At 41.0% G+C, this 25,964-nt stretch overlaps 1 protein-coding gene across 1 annotated transcript; it reads right to left on the bottom strand.

Moving 5' to 3' along the window:
* Window positions 1–1,221: 1,221 nt before the first annotated feature.
* On the bottom strand, window positions 1,222–17,523 carry sncb (synuclein, beta). The gene is made up of 6 exons (XM_061788694.1): window positions 17,353–17,523; window positions 16,050–16,183; window positions 7,666–7,695; window positions 7,365–7,450; window positions 5,009–5,095; window positions 1,222–2,035 (listed from the first exon to the last, which is right to left on the bottom strand). Exons 2-6 carry the CDS (start codon window positions 16,168–16,170, stop codon window positions 2,006–2,008), a joined length of 354 nt encoding a protein of 117 aa, XP_061644678.1. The 5' UTR covers window positions 16,171–16,183; window positions 17,353–17,523; the 3' UTR covers window positions 1,222–2,005.
* Window positions 17,524–25,964: the final 8,441 nt, after the last annotated feature.

Here is a 25,964-nt window from a genome sequence, read left to right as displayed (position 1 = left end):
TTGCAGCGTATTTCCTTGTCTAAAAGCTGTCGAGGGTGATGATGATGATGATGAGTTAGCTTCGGGTTTAGAAAGATGAAGGGATCACTTGGTCTCCCTTTTCTGTCCCAACTCCTTGATGGCATCTGTGGCCTTGTCAGCAGCTTTGCCTATGACTGCTTGGCTCTGTTTGCTGGCCTCCTGAGCAACTACATCCATTGAGAGAATAATAGGAAACATTCAGCTCAACATTTTATCAGCACCCACTGTTTTATATATATATAAAATGACATCCATGCAAACTCCACACAGGCGGGGCCGGGGATTGAACCCCAGTCCTCAGAACTGTGAGGCTGACGGTCTAAACAGGCGTCCTCCGTGCCGCCTTATGTAGAATCATTGCAAAAAATACTTTTCAGAAATATTTTTATGTTTCTTGTAATTTCTTGAGATGGTGAATTTTTGTCATTAGCTGTAAGCGGTAATCATCAATGTGTCGTGAATCTATTTATCAGTTGGACTTTTTGAATTGAGCCACTGAAATAAATTTAATTGTCCATGATTCTAATTTAATGAGATGCACTTGTATTTTATTCCAACTTTTCTTGAACCGGGTAATTTTCTGGTTTTAGCCACAATCTTTCCACACTACACAATGCATGTGTGTGTGTTGTAGTGAGAAGAAAGATTGTTGAAGTGTGCATGTTACCTGCATTGGCTGTTTCTTTAGATGAGTCTGCCACCTGCTGCACAGCTTCCTGAGCTGCCTGCACTAATAACATAATGTTGCTTAAGAGATGTATTCATTTAAAACATCCTCAATGTATATATGACTGCGAGTATATTTACCTGCAGTTTCTGTAACCCCTTTGACTGCAGAGTGGCTGCTGCCTTTTAGGCCTTCAAAGGACTTCTTCAACGAGGCCATGGCTCCTCTCTTGGTCCCTGCGGGGTCCGCTGCATTGGTCTGAGCAGACTGCAGCCGGACCCACTGTTTAATACCCTCGGTTTGAGCCAGACACTGGTGAGCCTGCACGTTCCAGTCGGATTAACCCGGACAAAACCACCTCAAAGAGGCCCGGTCAGACTGGCATCCTGGCAGCTGTGCCAAGAGCCATCGCAGCAAAATTCTCAACATCCTGACCCCGTCTGACAGGAGCAACACTAGTTCAATTACTGAACTGGTTAAATACATTAAACTTTAATGAGGGATCAAAATATTATGAACTAAGACAAGAACGGTCTTTTTTTCACTCTTTATTTACAGAGGATTTGCATGTCTGGCTTAACACATAAACCTTTTCATGGACAAGTCCTGCAATTTAAAGCACATTTTTGATATGACAACCATTATGATTTCAAGACATAATATATTGACTTTAAGTTGTTAAAATCAGCAGTACACACAAACACGCCCACACACAAACATGTATACTGTCCATGTCCAACAGATAGGTTACTGGAATGATTTCACGAGCAACTAGAAAGATACAAAGTAAAAAAATAAATCAAAAAAAAAATCTTACTTCAAAAACATTTAAAGCAATTCCCAAAGGGAAGGCAAAAAAAAAGAAAAAAAAAGAAAAAAAGAACCCCACAGACAGGCATTGTTGACACTTAAAAGAGGATATCATTGTATTAATATCTGCTTGCTTTTTTTTCTGCTCCCAATGTCTCATTGGAAGTTGATGAACATCTATTACACATTTCTAAATACATATACACACAAAGTATACGTTCACAAGTCCTGCTTCTGGCCTCATTTCATTGGGAGGGAATCAAGGAAATGAGACAGTGAAGGACGATCCTACAGCTCAATATATACCGACACCCAACACATGACATTAATAACATTTACAATATATAATCATAAAAGATTTGTCTTGAAGGAAGAACATTTTTCAGTGGGAATTATTTTCTTTTTGGAGGTTTTTGTGAAACAGGAGAATAATTGGAATGGTATTTGTCCTTTATTATTATAAATATTATTGTGCTGCTGGTTGAATGGTGGCTCGCACTGATGCTTTTATGCTTCTGGCTCGTAGTCTTGACTCTCCTGTGGGGCGAACAAAAATGACGGGTGATGAATTATCAGCTTCAACTACATGAAGGCCACAGTGAAATTTCGTCAAAAGAATATACAGTGTCCAGTATACAGTGTGTGGATTGTACAATTGATGTACAATACATCCAACACAAGAACTTTACGAATCATTTTGGTTGTCAGACACACAATAATTGTGTGTGGAATCATAGAAGGAATCACAGAGCAAATCAAGCACGGATGTCATGACATCATATCAAACTACTTCATCCAATCAGATTTCTGTGATGTCATACTCCCAACCATATTTGCATGCTATCTGGGGATAGCTATGATATCCTGTGATTTACAGACTAGAGTAGGAGTTTTATCACATTTAAAAGCAGCGGCATCACTCAAAAGAGCAAAATGTGCAACCTATCCTTTTGGAGCCTTTATTGTAATAATAATAATAAATTAATAATTATAATAATAATAATAATATTATTATTATGTATAGTATATTACCATATTCAAAATGATATTTTTTGCTTTGAGTTAAATTTTCTGATGGTAATATGGTAATAATATGGTGTAATATTGGTATTGTTCTATCTTCAAGGTTCATGAGGTCACATGGAAATGTAACTGCCCTGTGTTTTTACACTCAGGTGTCTGGTTGTTATGCCAACACATAGCTTTTTGACTACTTGCATGTGTGAGGGCACCCATAGCTTTAATAACAATATGCCTGAAAAGCCTTACTATAGTAAACATAAATTTAAAAGGAACATGTAGGCTAAATGTGTCACACAGGCATGACTTTCTTCAACCAACATTTTACTGCTCTAACATCTCAGGTGAAACTGAGATGAGGTAGCAAAGATGTCATGAAAACACATCAAAGCACTTTACAATCAGATTGCGCTGATGTCATACTATAATACTATATTTGCTGACATCGTGGGATTTCTATGATATGCTGTGATGTATTAACTTGTAGCGTAGGAGGGCATGTTATGAATAGCAATACCATCGCTCAAAAAGGCAAAATGTACTACGTGTCGTTGATGAGCAGTTTAATAGGAACTGTATTATTTAACATATTACTATTAACAGAGTTTAAGGCAATAATGTAAATTATTGGAACAAATATTACAGGACGCTTGGTAATACAAAGACTAGGACCATAATAAACAACAGAGCAGGTCGTACGTGGCCTGTGGGCCGGAGTATACCCACTGCTACATTAGATTATTCTTATGTACTTTACATCATCCTTTTGGCATTTGGGATGGCAATACAATATTTCATCATTCATATGCAATTTGAGGGAATTTCAGTATTATTGCAGTTGCAGTTTTTCATGCCATAAAACAGTTTTGGTCCCTTTTGTAGTTAAATGAGCCACCCAAATATGACTACAGAATTTCGAATTACATTGTAATGACGTTCTCTATTCAAATTAAATAAACGATCATGCAGAGTTTCTTTGTCAAGACAACTTTTTTTTCACCACTCATGTTGTAACCCAGTAGGTGTAATCTGAAAGATGACGTCAGTACACGAGTTGTATTTGTCCCTGTACATCCTAGAGAGGGCAGCATCATGCTGCACAAGAGCTTCAAGGACGAGTCGTGAGCACATCCCCAGCATCCTTGTAACTGCACACGCCTCCTCACGTTATGACAACCCTAAATTCACAGCCTCGACCGTTATGTAATACTCTTTGGCCATTTGATGTCTTCAGTAAAATGATCAAAGGGTTTTTTTTGTTTATTTTTTCCCATCAGTGCAGCCAGAACAAGATTTAATGCAAATTCTCCCCGCACCAGACTTCACATTTACAGCAATGCAGGGAGACCCTGATAATACCCACAATGCACTAAGGCTTTGGATGTCATCACCACACCCATTCAGACCATGAGCGTGTGCGTTGCTGAGTGTAGAGGGATGGGGGAGGGGAAGGACATGCAGGAGTAGCAAAAAGAGAACATGGATGGGATGAGTTGTTGCCTGGCAGAAATGTGAATTATGAAAAATGCAGCTTTGCTCAATTGACTGACTGATACATTAAAGTGGAGATGGAAGAAATGAAAGGGAAATGAAAGCATTATTAAATAAGATTTACAGAGAAAATGAATATGAATAGTTTAATCCAAAATACAAAGGAATTGGAAACTGAAATGACAAAATAAAGACAAAATGAAAATCATTTTTAATGTTGAAAACCTGTGCTATATTAAATAGAAGAAAATGTCTTTCCTTTTTTTCAAACCAATCCATCCATCCATCCATTTTCCATACCGCTTATCCTGGACAAGTAAAACACTAGAAAATTGTGTGGAGTAGATGTCATCTTCATAAGTTTAAATGATTTTCATAGCAATAGATTCTGAAGATCTGCTTCTCTCCCTGGGCTGGTAATTTCCAAAAATAAACCATTTGTGTCACACTTGCTCTCTGCTTTCCCACACAACCCTGTTGCTTTAACTATTCTGCAATCAATCGAAAAAGAGAGCTGCAGTACAACATTTGGCCTTTTAAGTCAGTGCGTATTGACAGAGGTAATTTAACAAAATGTGTGTAGCTTGCAGCGATGCAGTGAGTCATACCCGGAGGCGTTTATAATGTTACCCCTCTTGTGTAGCTAAATGAGGTAACTAAAACATAAACACCTCTCAGTATGATTGTAATCAACAATCAACTCAGACAGCGTGAATCAAAACTGTGTTGTCACAAAGGCTGAATTTGTGATACAACTCTTGTTTCGATTTCGCAGAATAAAATGGGTATGATCTGCTGGGTGCCCTGTGTGGAAGAGCAGAGAGCAAGTGCCAACACTGCACAGGTACAGCAATGTGCATCTAGCGACAGTGAACAGACTCGCCCCGATTGTAAAACAATGTTTTAGTGTTTCGAAAAGCTTGCAAACATAAACAAACAAAAAAAGGACTTGATAGGGGGATGCATGAGACGTGTGATGGTGTGGCACAAGCTGATCACCTGCTGGGTGTCATCATATGTCTCTCCTTCTGGCTGCAGCATTCCCTCTGACTGGCCCTCCGTGGCCTCCTGCCCGTACTCCTCAGGCTGCAGAGCACAGAGACACAACAAAAACGAACGCTGAAAATATGCAATACTGTACAGACATAAATGTAAAGAAGCGCACTTGAGCAATCAAGTACTGCATATAAAAATTCTGCATTTATTAAAATGATAATGCTTGTAATGACTGGCAGAGATTATTAAAAAAAAATTGAATTAATATAAATATGACTATATTGTAGCTCATGTTGTACATTGCAACATACTGAGAGATTTTCATAATATTTTGGTAACCTAATTTAGCTACTCGAGAGGCAAAATATTAGAAAGTTATTAGTAGGATGCAGTGCAGCTCTAAACCACTATAAGCTACAACCACAATAAATCAAAATCAACATTATTCCTGTATATTTGTAATGGCAGAATTTATATATCCAGAACAGCTCTGTTCTCTTTAGATATAAGAGAAACAAATGTTTTGCGGGGATTGACTCATTCTCTACCTTAAACAGAGTAGCTGTCTTCCTGGGAAAAACATTGCAATCTGTTGTGTTATATTACAACAGGTAATACAGGTGAAGTGTTCACGTAAATGACCTCATGGTGACACAATAGGTTATCAAGATGGCTCTGAGTAGTTCCTTTTGCAGAGGTTTGCTCATCACTGCCTGTACGACAATGAGACCTGTATACGAAGCGAGTGGGTCGCCACTCTTATTTTTAAACCTCCACTAATCAAGTCAATTAGGTCACAGAACAGACCATAATCCTACGTGCTCAATCTTGCTGCCAGGGAAACCACCGTCGAGACTCCCTGAGGGAAAGCTGCTAACATGAACAACTCTCTTTTTGAATGTCACTTTATTTGGCATATTCTGATGACTGCCAATAGACAAGCTGAAAAATTGTCTTGTAAGAAAGGCTTTCATGTAAAAATATTTGTATTACTGTAGCTGCTAGTTGCAGCGTAGAACTGTACTGCATCATACTGTGTGTTCTAATATTTTGGATGTTTAATTACACATGAGTGACAAAATATTAGCAACACCTCAGTATGCTGTGCATTCCTACACCAATACAGTGGTACAGTATAGCTAGTATATGCGGGGGTCCACTGCACATACTATAACTATAACTTAAAGGTAGGTTATTTTGCTTTTACAGCACTGGTATAATATTAGGAATATCATTACATGTGCGGGTACACGTAATTTTGTGCCCTTTGAATTGCAGACACATGAATGATTTGAATGACGTCTGGAAGCAACCAGGGTGTAGAAACGAGCAGCGATGTTGCTCCCCGAACCGTGACCAAGCCCATAAGATTTTCTTATCGAGGCAGTGGAGGGGGTCCAGCTGTGAAGATGAAGGCTTAGAAAAGGTCGAGGAGCTCTGTTTCACTTACAGCCCGCAAGAGCTCGAAAATATGTCAACATGTGACAGCGTGCATGCATGGAGAGGTCATTTAGGGTGAACAGCATGATTGTGAACATGAACTGATTGCAGACGTGGGTCAGTATGAGGGTTAAAACAATTCAGACACACATGCAATTGAATTGAATTGGGTTGCACAATAAGAATCCGATTGTATCAGGAAATAACATCATATACGAAGAGGCTATTTACTGATATTTCTATACCACATGTGGTATTATTTACCTGGACATTATGCAGTTGTGTTTGTTCCACATGAAATAAATCCTGTCTAAAAGCTTTCTATCCAACTCCTCACTGACATTCTTGTTTGCTGTGCTCACTTCATCTGCAGACATCTCATCTTTTCATTTGTTCTCATCTTTATTTCTTTTTGGCCCAGTTAAATTGGAAAAATGCTTAGTGGTGTTCTGCGCTGCATACAACACTTTCTCTTCCAACTACAGGATACATGTCAGATTAACAGATGTCTGCTGTGCAGGTGGTTTATTAAATTTGTCTACCGTGGCACATAGGAAGTCGTAGTAAAAGAGATTAAAACTACCTATAGCCACTCCACCTGTGTTTCCTATTTGAGGTCACACATTTGTGCACCCTGCAATGAATTGGGGGCATGTATAATACCGTACAGTATCTAAATGAGAATTTGTGTTCGGTTTGAAGAACAAAACAGGGCATATTAAAAGCCTTGATCAAGAAACATTCAAATGGGAATTATGAATCATATTTCAAAGTAAAAATCGCAAATGGATTGGATGGAGTTGCATTTGTCATGACTATAGCATCAAACTACAGATGTTAAATGATGTATTGTAAAATTATTTGCATTTAAAACATTACATAATAGCTTAGAGTCTAAGCTGTGGCATAATGTACATACGTTCATGTCAGATGGGAATTCATCCTTCTTCAGAAGGCCAGTAGCAGCAGCAATGTTCTCCATCGCTCCAGTGGTCTTCTCAGCCACTACACACACACACACACACACGCACACACGCACACGCACACACACACACACACAGAGTCTCATCAAGAGTGCTTTTGAAAGTTACAATTTATGCACAGGATGATGATTGCCAGTACACAAATGTCACTACCCCCTCCATTACATTGTTGAGCAGAGTGTTGTGGGATTAAATCAAATTACTGCAACTAGAATAATATTTTAAATGAGAACTCACCAGTGCCCACACTGTCTTTGGCCTTGTTACCTAGTTAACAAGAAAAGAGAACCAGAAAAAAGTAAACACAAAAACATTAGTTACATTTAATGCTAGAATTTAAATTGTCTTTTATTTTGTTGTCCTGGCTATATACAGTAGAGTATCTCATTCAGGTTGTTTCAGTAGTACTTGAGAGAAAGAAATGGTCCAGTAGTGCAATGGACAAACTAAGAGGACGAACAGTCCAGAACATGAATTTGAAAGCTCAGTTGAAAGAGATACTTAGCCTCCGATGCAGGAAAAGACACTCAGAGCTCAGCTGAGGATTTTATTCACATAGGGGCACTTCAGGGCCCAAATCTCAGCTGTGATGAGCTATGCAGAGAAGTATAGATCTTCAAGCCCAATTTAAAACTGGCAGCAGGTCACATTTGATACATTTTTACAGTATGTTAACCTGCTGTGGTAGCAGTTTCAAAATGTTTCAAAACGTCTGAGCAAGGTCTACATGTATGTCAGGATCCCAGCCTTTCATCAGTAATCTGTTGGGCCCACAGAAACCCAAAGAACCCCTGGGCTTCTTTCCGGATGTTTCCTCCTGACCGCTCTACAAAAAGTTCTAAAAACATAAGTGACAGGTCTACCTGGCTTCTACCAGGCCATCTTAGTATGACATGCTCCTGCGAGACTAACACATTTACTCAATGTGCTAAAGAAACTTGGTGGACTACGAATATTGAACAGAACCTGTTTGGATAGAGTAAAGTGATACAGTATATTGTCTGGTCCTTAGTCCAAAATTACATCAGAACACCTGAAATCAAGGAGTCAATCCCAGCTATCAGTCACCTCCTGATGTATTATTGTCTAGCAAGACTGGGTTGGACATTGTATGCAAATTTTATCACTCTCTTTGGACAGAAGTTGACTATTTACCAGAAACGTAAGCATCACTGCATACTGTATGTACTGCCCAAAATGGAGTAAGATACACCAAAAAATATTACAGGCAAGCAGAAAATATGCCGTAGATATGATACATTTAAAAACCTATTTAGCTTCCAAAATGTGATTTACATTAGAGATTAACTAAACATATTAACCGATCAATTTATTGTTAACAATATTGTCAACTGCCTGTAATTAATGAATTGTAAATGAGACGAAATCCAGTGCACAACATGACTGCCACCAGCAGAGGTGCGGCTGATTCCGTCTGGTGTGGTAGAAACAACAGAATGCCACCGATGGGAAGTTTATCTATGCAGACTGTTATTCTGCTCAATGAGACACTGGCAATGAAACAGGAGTTCAGAACATTAAGAGAGCGATTATCCCCCCACATTAAGAATAGCAAACCCATTATTAATTCCTTAGTCAATCGAGAAAATTTAGTCCAATGCCTATTCCTAGTTTACAATACTTTTTCACTTTGGATTTAGGTCATGTCATCTGTGTTCATACGTATCTAATAAAAATAAATGTTTATGACAATGCATTTTCATAACATCCTACCAAATAATTGTTTCTCTTTACATTATGAGGGGAGTTGATTTTTAAACAAGAGGTAAGAGTGATGTATGAAATTGCCGCGTTGTAATAAGAACAAGGGTCAGTTCGTAAACTGACACAGTCGGCCATTAAAACCTTTGTAGAACGAGTGTCAGCATTTTAGGGTTGGTCTACTCTTGTAATTATGAGCTGTGTGTGAAAGTACTGGGGCATGTAATGATTGGTTTCCTAGATATTTAAAGACTCCCACAAAGCTCACATCTCCAAATTGGCCACAGATCTGAAGGCACCAAGGACCAATTTACTTAAGAGACTTTATCAACTTTACAGCTGGTTAAAAATCCAACCACAGGATTGTTCAATTGTTTGACCTTTTGACCTCTTATCCTGAAACTGGGTAGCATCCACATGCATTATTGGTCCCTGCGGAAAGTTGAAAGCCAGTCGAGGAAAGGCCAAATGATGAAGCTTTCTACAAACAGCAGCCTCAGAGCAAACCTAAATCGAGGAAATGCATCCATGTGAAAACAACACAGTAGTGGAGTGCACTGAAAGAACTACTTGTATGATAGCTAGTCAAATGATGGCTGTCGCTGGAGAAGGCAAGTTCTGATGTCTTTTTAATCTGTGGTTTGGCTGAAATACATACCCCAAATAAAAAAAATAATAAAAAAAGAGAATATCCCCACAGTTATCAGGTCAGTATATATCATCTTTTACCTTTTTTGATAAGAAAGGATTCCCATGCCAGTAACACAACAACAGGTACAAACTAATTAGACCTAGCACAAGAACTGTATCGAAAAAGATCAATCTTTACAAAGATAATAGCACTGAGTTTGATTGACACTGCCAGTTTGCTGTATATACAAAAACCCAATTCCAATGAAATTGGGATGTTGTCTAAAAAGTACATACAAACAGAATACACCGATTTGCATATCCTTTTCAATTGGTATAAAGGTGATGTAACACAGTGGTAAAGATGTCCCTGTCCCAGCTTTTGGGGAATGTATTGCAGGCAACAAGTTTAAAATGTGTGAATATTTGAAAAGAAAGAAGAAAAAAAAAGTTTAGCAGTTTGAACATTAAATACAGTACCTTGTCTTTGTAGTGTATTCAATTGAATACAGGTTGAAAAAGAGTTGCAAATCATTATAGTCTGTATTTATTTACATTTTACACAACATCCCAACTTCATTGGAATTGGGGTTTGTAAATATACTGCACTGGATACACTACGCTCAAAAAGTAAGTGATATTGGTCTTTTTTTGTGTGAAATTCATTCATATATTTACATACATATAATTGTATATACTGTATATATATATATATATATATATATATTGTATCTTGAGATCCATTCATCCATCCATTTTCTTTTACCGCTTATCCTCACTAGGGTCACTGGATGCTGGAGCCTATTCCAGCTATCTTCGGGCGGGAGCCGGGGTACACCCTGAACTGGTCGCCAGCCAATCACAGAGGACATAGAAACAAACAACCATTTGCACTCACATTCAGACCTACGGGCAATTTTGAGTCCTCAATCAACCTCCCACGCATGGTTTTGGGATGTGGGAGGAAACCGGAGTACCCGGAGAAAAGCCACCCAAGCACAGGGAGAACATGCAACTCCACACAGGCGGGACCGGGATTTGAACCCCGGTCTTTTTGTGAGGCGGATGTGCTAACCAGTCGGCCACCCGTATCTTGAGATATTAATTTAATTTGTTCCCTGACTGTGCTTGTAACTCAAATCCATACCATACCATACAATTTTCTGAACCGCTTATCCTCACAAGAGCCGCGGGAGTGCTGGAGCCTATCCCAGCTATCATCGGGCAGTAGGCGGGGTACACCCTGAACTGGTTGCCAGCCAATCACAGGGCAGTAACTCAAATCACCTCAAATCATCTTTCCTCATGGGAATGAGTAGCAATGACATTAATCTATTCCAGCCTTCCTTCCAAAATATAACAAAACTGTTTGTAATGTATATTTTAATGAGGAAAAATAGCACTTCATAAACTTTTGCTGTATAAAAACATACAGCAGTGAAATAAGTAAACTGTTTTTTCACATGCCATCAATTGAATGTTAGAACGAACGGATATACTGTTCATTGAGATGCAGCAACTCCTCTCTCAGCTCATCAGTAGGCACTAATATGAGTCTTTCCATGAAGAGGATAAAGAATATATGACTAAGGACTGTTATATTCTCTGTCTACGTATGTTGCTGCACAGTTTGTCTTCAATCTGTTGCTAAAACGGTTAAGGCAGCACAATATAGAAGCGATTTAGCATCACCATTAAGCGGACTGAAAGGCTAAGGTATGTGGTTGTTTTAAATACACAAGGTGTAATTCTCTTCATTTGATGTGTAGCTTGACAGTCATCCTAAACTGGAAGAGGCAAAAAAAAAAAGAACTTGAAGCCTCTTTTTTGAAAAAAATCTTTACTCAGGGCCATAGTCTCCCATGTGCTAAGTTAGTAAAAGGCACGCAGCTGCGCACTTTTCTGGCTATGTGCACTCTCCGGTCCACTCACATCTGTCATCTACGCACCCTCATGCCAGGTATGCACCCTGGATGGAACAATCATAAAATGTGGGCATTCCCTGTCAAATCTAGCCCTATGCGCAGCGTCTGCACATTTTCCCATGGAGTTAAGAGATTTTCCTTTTGCCCACTCCAGGCGCTGTAGTAAGTACAGCACCCCAGGAAGGTGAACTATTATATTACACATTTTGATTTAGTTAGCTGCCCAGTGACGGCCCGGCGATGGCCCAGAGACAGCTGACTCATGCTGACGGTGGGGGACACACTTGGCCTATAACGCTCACCTACGCTCACTGACTGCCCAACGGCCATAATGTCTCCCTACCACATTACGCTGACCGCCGAACGTTGACGTATAATATCATATTACTGTAATTGGTGAATAATATTGGAGGCAGTGGACTTTTTTAACCTCTGCAATCTCAGAGCTTTGCACTTCAAATATTCTACTGGTGGCTTGGAGTTGTTTTGAAAACTCCGCTCACTATTACAACAACGACAGTCACTGTAGCGGCACAATGATGAGTTAGATTTTGGATCATTTGTTTTTATTTGAGCTATGCCAAACAACGTGTGCGAGTGACACGGTGTGGCGACCCCTGAAAGGGAAAAGCCAAAAGTTACTTTTATGTCGGTGGTCAAATACATTAAAGGGAATCGCCTGCGATCTGTGGCGCAAGGAAGGTTGAGGGCTCCGCTGATATGGAATGGCAGGCACGCCTGCTTGATAGGATTCAGATTAAATCACTTTTATTGCATTTATTTCATACAGAATGAAACAAAATCACACGCTCTCCTCATCCTTGTAGGGTGTTAGGCGGAATGGTGTGCACTTCTCACTGGCGACGTCACATCCGCTATGGAAGGTACTTTCATATTTAAAGTGTGCTATATTTTCCAAATGGATTTGTATGATATTCAAAGGTCCTAGGAAAACTCCATGTTCCATGATTTACAGCCAGCCTCAGACTTCAATGGGTCACACTTCTTTGGTGACTGCGCACACATTTCTAAATTACGCACATTGGGTGTGTCAGAAGTCTGGATAGCAGAATGCACATAGCTGAAAGATGTGGAAGCCAGGTGTGTTAAAAAAAAGACGTCAATATTGCCCTAAATGTACCTGCCAAACTGCTGCGTGTTGTGAAGTGAGTTGAGTCAATGCCACCATACAGCGCTCGTATCTCAAGTCTGTATTGGCAAGGCACCACTGCATAATTATTGTTTTACCGTAATTTCTCATGTATAATGCACATTTCCCCTCCCCCAAAAAATTGTCAAAAGTCAATAGTGCACATTATACATAGGTATAGGGGCAAATGGAAAAAAACTTTCACATTATATAAATGTATGCCGCCATATAGTGGTTATGAAAAAGATGTACACTTTCATTCCAAAATCGCCACCTAGTGGTTAGAAAAAAGGTGGAGCCTACACTTTCATTCCAATATGACAGAGGTACGTATGACTGCATATATGTACAGTTGTGCTCATAAGTTTACATACCCTGGCAGAATTTCTGAAATATTTATTTATTTATTTTTTTAAATATGACTGATGACTGAACAACAACCATCATTAATTTCTTTATGGTTATGTTTTGTTTAATGGTAATGCTTTTCTGAAATGCTTGACCGTTTAATTAGAATCCCATTAAAATAAAATTAAATGTGTTTCGCCTGGTCCTTCATGTTTTCTTTAAAGAATTGTACCAATCTTACAAATTCTGCCTGGCTAATCAAAAATATGAGCACAATTGTGTGTTTTCTAATTTACTAAATAAAAGTAGGGCTGTGAATTTCAAAATAAGAGCAAGTAAATTAAAAAAAGGATTAAGTGTTCCAACCAAGTGCTTAACTTCAGAATAATTCTTTGAAAAAAAACCTAACAAAATACAGATAATACTTCATGTTTTGATCATATGGGAAGAAGCAAAAGCATGCATTGTAAAAATGCATTATACACAGGTAGAAGGGTTTTCCAGAATTATGAGCCAATGCAGTTTTACACAACTTTATGGTGTCAGTGCTTAATTGACACTTCACTGACAGTGCCAATGGATACTGATCAACTAAAATAATAAACATAGCTTAAAAATAATTTCATTTGATTGTGCAGCTTTATAATGAAGTTGCTATAAGTGCAAAAAAAATATAATTCTGCAGCAGTTGTCGGAAGAAGGGCCACAGACCTATAAGTACACCCTCAACCATCCTCCAAGAAAGGCCATCATGCAAATCATCAGCTTTTTAGAGCAGTGATTCCTGTTTGTTAAGCCAAAGCACCCAATATTACTTTTTAAATATCTTACTGGCAGACCACCACACAAAAATGTCACAGAAAGTACCGGTATGAATCCTGAAATAATGATGACCTCGTCTCAGTTTACTTACAAATTTACTTGCAGTGCAAAATCTGAGCATGCTCAATTGACCACAAAGGTGAGATACTCACCAGAAGCAATGACTTGCATAATTGGCAATAGATGGTTACATAGGTTTATTGTACCTTCTGCCCACTAATTAAAGCACATTTAATTGTTCTGTCTGTCACAGGCATAGATAGATAGACTTTCCACCGAGCTGATCAGCAATATCGGATTTTTCCAGCGGCACCCAAGATGATCTCTCACGGCTCACTAGTGTGCCACGGCACTCTGGTTGGGAATCACTGTTCTAGAGTGTCACCAACATCAGGAAGCAGCAACACAGCCACACTACAGATATGCCGTGCTCCATTTCATGCACTGCAACCAAACCACAAGCATAAGCAAGTGTGCAGGATGTGAAAAAGAGACTGCATGCATCTTGACTACCGCCTGACATGTTTGCTGCTCATGATGAGTGACAGGTACACAATAATTGCATTTCAGCTACCATCTCATTGCATATACATCTGACAACTTCTACTTCTGTTTACACACCGTGTGTGAATGCACCTACATGTAACATACTCTGTGACTATATCCGCGGCGACAAACACCAAGGGTTTCACATACATGCACACCATTTTGGGCCTTTGAGCAAAGAAAGATATACAATGCAACTACAAAAGTCAAATACACCTGAATTTGTGAAAGTTGCACAAAAATCTAGAGCTCAAACAACAGTTATGCGTCACATCTTGTGGGAGTTCAGGACACTCAGGAGACTCCGTTAGCATCTAATTAATGAATTAACTTCAAACGTGTTTTGCTTTTTCCCCCATCTTTTTTTAACATTCATTCATTCATTTTCCGTACCGCTTATCCGCACTAGGGTTGCGGACGTGCTGGAGCCTATCCCAGCTATCTTCGGGTGAGAGGCGGGGTACACCCTGAACTGGTTGCCAGCCAATCGTAGGGCACATATAAACAAACAACCATTCACACTCACATTCACACCTATGGGAAATTTAGAGTCTTCAATCAACCTACCACGAATGTTTTTGGGATGTGGGAGGAAACTGGAACATGCAAACTCCACACGGGCGAGCCCGGGATTTGAACCCCGGGTCTCAAGATTGTGAGGCAGATGTGCTAATTCTGACAATCCACGACACAAAATAAAAATTTACCCAGGATCCTAAATTTTAAAACCCTGCTATTGTGCCCCAATCATGTAAAATGCATTGCCAAAACTTAAAATAATACTAATAATATTTCCCTAATATCTGTCATTGAACAATGCTAAACCGCTGATAAGAACTTCGCAAATTACAACATGCCCCCCCAAAAAAACAGAGGCTAGATTGATGAGGGACAAGCAACTTGCAGTGATGCGATGCAGTCTTGGAACCATGACATACTGTATATTCATTTCGCTCGCTCGTTGGTTTGCCTGCCATGAAGTGCACACACATGTGACACGTGCTGCCCCACAGCCACCCCATCTCTGGCTTGTAGCTCTGTCAAGTGAGGCGAGAGGCCATGAGCACATTCAGCACATCGCATCATATTTGATTACTCCACACCACAGTGCACTATATCTTCCAACTACTGATATTGATGCTACTTAGTCACTGGTTGTTAAAATGGCCTCTATAATTAATGGCACAGTGTATCGAGTTGCATAAGTTAAACACGGGCAGTAATCATTTGTGTTGCCTCATGAATAATTGAATGCATGCTGCTAATAACAGTTTTTTAGCCAGTCGATCCATCTTTTACATACACATTACCATACTCTGTTTTGTTTGTTTGTTTTTTAAACTAAATGGACAATTCTGTCCACATGTAGGACAAGATATAATGTGATCAACAGTTCTTTTAGCCGTACAGTACAGGGGATATAAATTCTTTTACATTTTATTTCATTCCCAGCTGGAAGAGATTTGGTATCATCATACCTACGAACATAACTCCTTCTTTAGTCTTCTCAGCTGCCACGGCAACTCCTTCCTTGGTCTTCTCTGCAGCCACAGCCACGCCCTCCTTGGCTTTGGACAAACCCTTCATCAACACGTCCATCTTGGCGGAGCAACTGTGTGCAAGGAAACACGTGTGTGTTCAATGGCAGTGTACAGCCATGCAAAGTGTCTCATACCAACAAAGATGCCAATGACACATTGAAATAAACTCAGTCTACATCCATCCATCCATCCATTTTCTGAGCCGCTTCTCCTCACAAGGGTCGCGGGAGTGCTGGAGCCTGTCCCAGCTATCATCGGGCAGGAGGCAGGGTACACCCTGAACTGGTTGCCAGCCAATCGCACGGCACATAGAAACAAACAACCATTCGCACTCACATTCACACCTTCGGGCAATTTAGAATCTTCAATTAACCACCGTGTATGTTTTTGGGATGTGGGAGGAAACCGGAGTGCCTGGAGAAAACCCACGCAGGCACGGGGAGAACATGCAAACTCCAAACAGGCGGGGCCGGGGATTGAACCCCAGTCCTCAGACGCTCTAACCAGTCGCCCACCGTGCCGCCCTCAATCTACATATACAGTATTAATAAAATGCAGTGTGTCCATCAGTGTTGTCCATCAAATGGGAGCTGCAACGCCCCCTTTGGTGGATCCTGACAGCTGCAGTCCGCCACTCAGGCTTCAAGAAATAAACCCACTGTGCCCACTCATGCATTCGAAGCCCTTTTAAGCCTCCTCCTCCATGCATTAAATATTCAAAAGCGAAAATATTTCAATGAAATGGTTAAATGTGGAGGGGGTCATTAATTATTGCTGACTTGTAATGCTAAGCTCAGTAGTGGGGAGATGCCTGGCTGGGAACAAACCAGGGCCTTTTTTTTCTTCTTCACAGCATATTCACGGAGGTGGCTTTTTTTTTTGCTGGGGGATGGGAACACTGCCATATCTACACGCATCACGGTGTTAATTTTTTTAAAAAAATGGAGGGTACATCACCAATTTGCGCACTTTTTCACCCTCAAAAAATGAATATGCAATTTGAATTTGAGCCATCGAATATGCTGCAGTTGAATTATTTGATGACGTGCGCCCATTTAGTGAGCGAACATTTTTAATAGCGTGACATATGAAACGAAAAGCCTTCCGTCGCGTGTTAACGCCGATTCCAAGAGCGGAGTCCAAACGTTGCACACGATGTCGTCAAATGGTGGTGGCTGCTTCGCACCCCGAGAAATAACGCTTGTAAGCCAATTAACGAACATTAAAAAGGTGACCTTACCTATTTACAAAGAGCCTCGACTTGTCCCCTTCGTGGTTATGTCGCGCGATCGAGTGGAACTATCGTCTTTGTAGAGCAGGGATATCTTGCAACGATCACTACGGTGGGCCTTCCTCACGATGATCTCCACCAAGTGCGGCTGAGACCGTCACGTACCCCTATCTTCCCCTCCCCTTCCCATCCCCTCCTCCCCTACGGCTCCAACCCCATCGCCCAGCCTCCTCCACTATGTTGCTCATCGATGTCACCTGGTAGCTACGGCCAGCAAATTGGCTCGAAACACGGCAACATCCCGATATACTGTACGCCGGGGATTTTTTCCCCTCTTGTTTCAATTATTATAATGGCCTGACAAAATGCAAGTAAAAACACGTCAGCAGGTCGTGATCACTCGATGGCATTTAACTAAATAATCACTGTTTATGGTCCAGTTGTTTTTCATGAGCAGAAGCCCTAAATAAAGGTTTATAAATTAAGGTTTGTGCAAATAAATGGTGTTTTTAAATATCCAATTTGACTGCTCAAGATTAGATGATTTTTACATGAACACACTGAACTGCTTGAAATACAATGCCACACACTCCACAGGTGATTTATTCAAATTTCCCAAAACACAATTTTTTATTTATATTTATATATTAATATTTTGTATTTATTCTCCCGATAAGGAATCGATAAGCCAGCTTTGCGGCAACAGGAAGTGGAGCGGCTGGAGCTGAGGTGCGGCCGACACAACCTGGAGCTGAACACGCTCAAGACTGTAGAGATGATCGTGGACTTCAGGAGGCATCCTTCGCCACAGCTGCCCCTCACGTCCAGCCGCCTTGTGTCAACCGTCGAGACCTTCAAATTCCTGGGAATTACAATCTCTCAGGACCTGAAGTGGGCGACTAACATCAACTCCGTCCTCAAAAAGGCCCAGCAGAGGATGTACTTCCTGCAGCTTCTGAGAAAGCACGGCCTGCCACCGGAGCTGCTGAGACACTTCTACACAGCGGTCATCGAATCAGTCCTGTGTTCTTCCATCACAGTCTGGTTCGGTGCTGCTACAAAAAAGGACAAACTCCGACTGCAACGGACAATCAAAACTGCTGAAAGGATTGTCGGTACCCCCCTACCCACCATTGAGGACTTGCACGCTGCCAGAACTAAGACAAGGGCGTGCAAAATCCTCTCGGACCCTCCGCACCCCGGTCACCAGCTCTTCCAGCTCTTCCAGCTCCTTCCCTCAGGTAGGCGCTACCGATCAACGCAAACTAGAACTAGTAGACATTCCAACAGCTTCTTCCCTCTTGCGATCAACTTCTTAAACACCTGACCTACAATTCCATTACAACATGCTGGCAATTTTTTGACTTCGTTGTCACATTTCTGTGGGGCCAATTATGTATTACTCGTGCACTCACTGTAGTTGTCTCGCCATGCTGCACTATTTGCATATACTGGCCACTCATGCCAGAGTAGCATCTGCTCCATTTGCACACTGATTGAGGAGTATCCGTAACATTTGCACAACCATTGTCCCAGATTATCGCACTACTCGTCACTTTAAACCGCATACACTCCTTGAAGTCTCAGCTCCCCTTGCACAATGGTCATTGCACCGGTCTATTGCAATATTAGTCATTCGAACTGCTCTAAGTGCTAGAGGACTCTGCATCTTTTTGCACAATTGTTTTTTGTCAATGTCTTTGTCTCCCAAGTGTTCTGTAAATTGACTGTCTGTTGAAGTAGAGCGGCTCCAACTACCGGAGACAAATTCCTTGTGTGTTTTGGACATACTTGGCAAATAAAGATGATTCTGATTCTGATTCTGATACCGTCTGCATTGGGCAAGTTGTGCTCCTGCATGAGCTCAGTCCATTGCGTGTGTTTCTTGGGGATGTGGTGGGTCGTTCCATTAACACGAAGGGCTCTATTTTCGTGACTGGCATAAATCCGGAGGCGGGTTAGACCCGATGTTGATAATTTCATGGACCAGCGCACCCCGGCGCATCCTGAAGAGGGACGTCTACACCGCTATGGGCGTGACCAAAACTGACTTTAATCCTGTCCAATCAAAGCGGCTCCTTTTATTCCCTTTCAATGTGGCTCACTCACAGTCTCGCAAGGAGAAGTCTCTGTGTGGAAGAGGACGATACGTAATTGCAGCGCCCCGTGCACTTGGACGGTGTGGCAACAGACAATGTGAATAATCAGCTGGTTATAACTGCTGTCGACTTAAATATGTCCACTGACATATCTATCCCCACCCCCGATCATTCGTGTGTGTCCCACATAGCTCTGCCGGCCAGACTAAAGCAATATGATAATGATGATATTAACAGATTAATAATAATGTTCATCCATCCATCCATTTTCTGTACCGCTTATCCTCACTAGGGTCGTGGGCGTGCTGGAGACTAACCCAGCGATGTGTTCAATTATTTGTTTTCTACAATGATTCAGTGGCTTTGAGGCCTGCTGTTCACATATTTGTGAATGGAATACGTCTGACATCCACACGTCTGCGGAGCTTGTGTATCTGTCTGCCTGAGCCCTGATCAAATTCACCAAAATCGTGTCAGAACAGCGGTCTACCTACTACACCGGACTTAGATGTGGTCTCAGCAGGCATCAGTTTAGACAGACTTTCTGGCACCAACAGAGGTGGTCTTGGCCCAAATGTCTCTGGAAAAATGTATGTGCGCCCTATTGCGCACCCCGGGGTTGGGGTAAGGGGATGGGGGGAGTGCCGACATCCACAGAATGCCGCCCTGAGCGGCTGCTCATACTGCCCATATCAGAAACCGCCCCTGGGCACCAACTTGGCACTGTGCTGGGCGCATGTCAAAGGCCGCACCCTGGTCGCGCCATAACGCCCAGCTTGACGTAGACCGCTCTGCCAAACTGGCAAACAAGCGCAGCAGACCTTGCACTTGCACAAAAATCAGGATATGCCCGTTTTCGCACTCTGCTGCAGATGTACCGTCAATGAAAATAGAGCCTGAAGGCTGCATTGCATATTTGCTTTTTCCCCGTAAGATAACGCGAACATAAAGGGCCAAGTGCTTCAGATAATTTATCCATCCAACCATCCATTCATTTTCAACACCGCTTATCCTGGTTACGGTCGCGGGGCGCTGGAGCCTATCCCAGCTGACTTCGGGCGATAGGCGGACTACACCCTGAACTGGTTGCCAGTCAGTCGCAGGGCACATATGGACACGGACAACCATTCTCACTCACATTTACACCGTCACTGAGTGGGAACTGAACCCACGCTGCCAAAACCAAAGTCAGGCGAGTGTACCAATACACCATCAGTGACTTCAGATCATTTACATGACATACAACTTTTGCGCACTAATCACCATGCACCTTATACTTGAATATTCTGTATTTAGAGACTGGTAAAGATAATGTTTTCATATTAGCAGTTAAGACTACTGGGAAGTTGTGGATGAATTTACCTACCTACCTAAATATAGTTTATTAATCATTATGTGTAGTATTCAGTGAATAGTCATGTTGAGGTGAGGTCAGTGGTGTCACAGGCTATGTGACCTTCAGGTTAATGCGTTTAAGGACGGAGAAAGTACTACACACGGGGGTTCCTGCTAATCCTGCAGCGACACTACACGACGTTACGAGCTTGATTCTGCCCCACCCCTGCTCCTCTCTGACGTGCATGTAGTGACGCACTCCTCGGCGTCATGGGCGAGTGATCGCGGATTCCTCCCCCATACTCTCCTCCGGAGCGGTGGTAGGAAATCCCAGGTAGTTTAGTTCCCCTCGGACGATCCCCGGCCCCCTCTTTTGCCGTTCCTGGGCCATGGTAGTCAAACACGAAACGTGTGGTCGCCATGTTGACCCACATTGGAGTAATGAAGCCAAACGACGGTGTGAAGACTAACATTCGTTTCACTTTGAGACCGTCAAACAATGACATCGTCACGGTGGTGGTTTTAATTCGTAGTCTAGTCGAATTAGACAACAGCAGAGCGCTTTAGCTCTGTCCTTGGTGTTGAATAATCTCTGTCCATGGTGCTGAAAAACTATAGCCCGCCGGGATGTGTTGCAAAAGACAGAAAAGGGATATACTCGTCGATATATTTTGATAATGCAGTACAATAAATATCATTTGACTTTACGGACACATTTCAGCGGAAGTAATCTATTTAGCAATTGTGAGCTGAAGTTGCCCTCTTGTGGTCATTTGTAATAATGCTAGTCTTGTGTTTAAAAGCGCAGGGGCCAACAACAGCCACAGTAGTTATTAAACACATTAATTAAGCCTTCTACTGTTGGGAAGTTACGAAGTGTTAAATACTTTGTTATGGCACTTAAGTAGATTTTTCATGTTTATGTACTTTACTCGTGTAGTTATATTCCTGACGACTTTACCCAGGACAGCATCTTAAAGAACTACACGCCACGGGTGCCTTAGTTAAGGTCAGTGTTCATGACTCAAGAAAAAAGGAGGCGATGACCCAAAAACAACAGAAAGGCTCGTCTTTTGAAAAATAAAAATAAAAATCTTTTGGGAGCATAGTCTATGGACTGATGAGACAAAAGTTGAACTTTTTGAAAGGTTTGTGTGTCGTTACTGCTGATATAAAAGTAACAGCATCTCAGAAAAAGAATATTCTGCTAACAGTTAAACATGGTGGTGGTAGTGTCATATTCTGGGGCTGGCTTGCTCCTTCGGCACCAGGGCGACTTGCTTTGATTGATGGAACCATGAATTCTGCTCTTTAACAGAAAATCCTGAAAGAGAATGTTTGGCCATCAGTTCGTGACCGCTAGCTGAAGCGCAATTGGGTACTACAGCAGGACAACAATCCAAAACACAACAGCAAGTCAACTTCTGAATGGCTTAAAAAAAAAGAAACGTTTTTGGCGTGGCCTAGTCAAAATCTGGACTTGAATCCCATTGAAATGCTGAGGCCTTAAAAAGTTGGTTCATGCTCATGATTTTCGAGCATGAACCAACTTTTTGTTGATAACTCAATAAAAAAGGACCAACTTTTTGTTGGTTCATTGTTGCTGAATTCAAACAAAAAAATCTGCACAAAAGAGTGGTGTGCTGTACTGGTCATCTCGAATATGGCACACACTATAAGAGCACACACATAAGATTTTTTCTTCATCATTGGTTGAGTCACTCACATTTTAAAAATCAGATAGGATGGTAACAATGAGTATGTTTGTACCCTCTGAAGCAAACTTGTGCCATCCTGGTTGCCTCGGGTGAGTTACAGCAACTTTGAGAAGTTTTATAATACACCCGTTAGACCTGATTGTCTGTACTGAGTGAAAGATTTACCAAGACCATTTTATTGAATGGCATGGTGAAAAGTGGTGAGCACATCTGCCTGACAGTTCTGAGGTTGGGGGTTGCGACTCTGGGCTCTGGCCTTCCTGTGTGGAGTTTGCATGTTCTTCCCGTACTTATGTGGGTTCCTTTCACATTCCAAAACATGTTTCTTAGGGTAAGTGAAGAATCTAAATTGTCTTTGGGTGTGAATGTGAGTGTGAATGGCTGTTTGTTTAAAAGTGTTCTGCGATTGGCTGCCAACTAGATCAGGCGATATCTGGGATTGGCTCCAGCTCACCTCGACCCTAGTGAGTATAAGCGTTCCAGAAAATGGATAAATGGATTTTAATGAAGTCTGCCTCATAAGGGCTTCTCCCAGCAGGTTCTTTATTCGACTCAGGAGCTTGTCAATTGCTCCGAATAACAATGAGGACACCTTCAGGTTTCGTGGTCCATTTACCAAAGACCCTTTTACCACACTACATTAACTTGCACAACACTTTTGATGAAAATGTCATACATCCGGAAATGTGCTTCATGTGAAATCAAAAAGGAGGAAAATGGAATCATATTAGCTCTTCACAATTGAACTTTGGCAGATAATGTGTTCCACAGTTCACTGCAGACTGGTGTTGAGTTGTTTAAGTGCTAATGGGCACTTTACAGTGCCAAGAGTTCAGGAGAAACATAAGTTCAGCGAGTTCAGGTCACCCTAAAAAGTAGGAATCTCGAGTACCCAATCACAAACAGTGACTTACACCACCTGAACATGCAATGCAGAGCTGCACAGTGAGGTCGTTTGTGCTCAAGGACTACATTATCCATCTTCTATACCGCTTATCTTCACGAGGAGCGCAGATGGGCTGGAGCCGACCCCAGCTGACTTCTGGGGGATTTTTAAAATGGATAGATGCTCCAGTCATTCATAAGATTAAGTTTGATTTTTTATAATTAAGTCATGTATGTCATTACAATTATTGAATATAATATTTAAGAAATATTAAATGTATATATAATTATTTTTGATTGTATTATTGAATCAACTTTATTCAATAATACAATCAAATCAGCAATGAACTAAGGCTATCTATCTACCCATCTATTTTCTATACCTCCTACCCTCAATAGGTTTGTGGGTGAGCTGACTTTGGGCGAGAGATGGACATGTCTCCAGCCAATCGCCGTTTATTGTAAATACAAAAATAGTACAATAAACGTTTATGAAATCTTGAAAAAATTAGTGTATTTATCTCTCGATTGTCTTTACCGTTATAACACTGTCTTTACAGTCATGGTCTAAAATTTGTAATCATCAATAACATTTTAAAAATAGGACTACACCCTGTTTCAGCATGGGAGGCATTTATCCATATGACACTACGGCGGCATAAAAACCTTAAAAAAAAAAAAATATATATATATATATATATATATATAAACAAGTGTCTTTTCTGTTATTTAAAAAAATTAAGCATATGTATATATAGCGGCGAGATAATAGTTTAATGTGTTCGTAGACCACACTCGTAATTCAAAACACTTGTATCTCAAATCCTATTTCTCCATTGAATTGAATTGAAATGGCATTAACCTGTCCATCCTCCCAAAAAACAACAAAACATATTTTTTTTTTTTAACATTCTTTTTAAATAGAATGAAAAGAATTAACCATGTTTTTTTCTTCAATTCAATGGAAATTGTGTTCCTTCTGGCATGCACACCTTGGCCACCTGGGGGCAGTATAATCCACCATCCATTTTCTGTACAGTTATCCTTACAAGGGTCGCGGGCGCGCTGGAGCCCATCCCAGCTATCTTCGGGCGGGGGGCGGGCTACACCCTGAAGCCAATCGCAGGGCACACATACAACCATTCGCACCCAGATTCACACCTATGGGTAATTTAGAGTGTTCAATCAACCTACCACGCATTTTTTTGGGATGTGGGAGGAAACCAGAGTACCCGGAGAAAACCCATGCTTGCACGGAGAGAACATGCAAAATCCACACAGACGAAGCAGGGATTTGAACCCCGGTCCTCAGAACTGCCAGGCAGATGTGCTAATCAGTCGTTCATCATGCCGCCAAGTGTAATACTGGCAAATGGATATATTGTACAATGTATGTAATAGCACTAATGCACTTTATAAAAAAATCTGCAATTTCGTATTAAATAGCATGTAAATAATAAAACACGCCTATGAATGCCCTAAGAAGAAAAAAAAACAGTTTTTCCCTATTTCTTTGTTGTTATTGCTTCAATTCAAGGGACATTGTGATGCTATTTCTGGTGTATGGCCACCTGGGGGCAGTATAATACAGACAAACGGCTCCCGCGACCCTTCTGAGGATAAGCGGCTCAGTTTATGGATGGGTGGATATATTGCGAAGTATACTTAACAGTCCTCAGTAAGCTGCAGTTACATTCGTTGTTTTCTGAGAGGATAAATAATATATGCCTCTCAGTACTGTTATATAGTCTGCCAACATGTGTTGCTGTACAGGTTTGTGTTCATATAACCATTATTTGAAGGGCTATGTTATACACTGCTGCTATTTGTATGGCTGGCAAAGGTAAAGCTATATGGTTATTTTAAATACGTGGGTAATTCTCTTTGTTTTATGTTCAGTTTTACAGTAAACTTCAACTGGGAGTGGCAATAAACATGTTGAAGCTTTATGTAGAATTGTATCCGCCAAACTGCTTCTTGTTGTGAATTGAGTTCACTGTCACCGTACAGTGCTTTTATCTCAAATTTTTACAAGCAAGTCAAAGCAAAAAAAAATAATAATCCACCAATGGCCTGTTAAAACCTTTAACTCAGATCACTTGTATTACAAGACAACACTGTATTGTGCTTTAGAATAGGACTACTTACTAATATTAATATTTTTTCACATGTACATTTGGCTGGAAAGCAAAGCGCGTAGTCTCTGTCGTAGAAATGCACAGGTGCAGTCCGTGAATGGTTCGATGGATCATTGCCATCAGCCTCTCAAAATAGCCAAACTCCCTCCTTGTTCTCTCCCATTTTCCTTTTCTTTGTGGCCATCCATTTCTTCCTTGACAATCACGCCATGTTTTTGTGGTGCAATACAAGTACAGTATATCCAGTATATTATGTGCAGCCTCAAAACCTGATACAGGGTTGCAGTTTTTCTGTTGCAACACGTGTGTTACTATGTCACTTGGTGTGTGGTGAAGAGTGGCCGACTGAAGTTTTCTGCAGGCCTTAGGTCCACCACTGTAGCATTGAGCCATCTTGACACTTAAGGCCCACTATAATTCTTGCTGGGTTTTGTTTGGGAACATGC

Source organism: Phyllopteryx taeniolatus, chromosome 10, assembly GCF_024500385.1.
Source record: "Phyllopteryx taeniolatus isolate TA_2022b chromosome 10, UOR_Ptae_1.2, whole genome shotgun sequence".
NCBI classification, from domain to species: Eukaryota; Metazoa; Chordata; class Actinopteri; order Syngnathiformes; family Syngnathidae; genus Phyllopteryx; species Phyllopteryx taeniolatus.
Note: the sequence above shows the minus strand (reverse complement) of the source record. Positions and strands in the feature narration are given on the sequence as shown.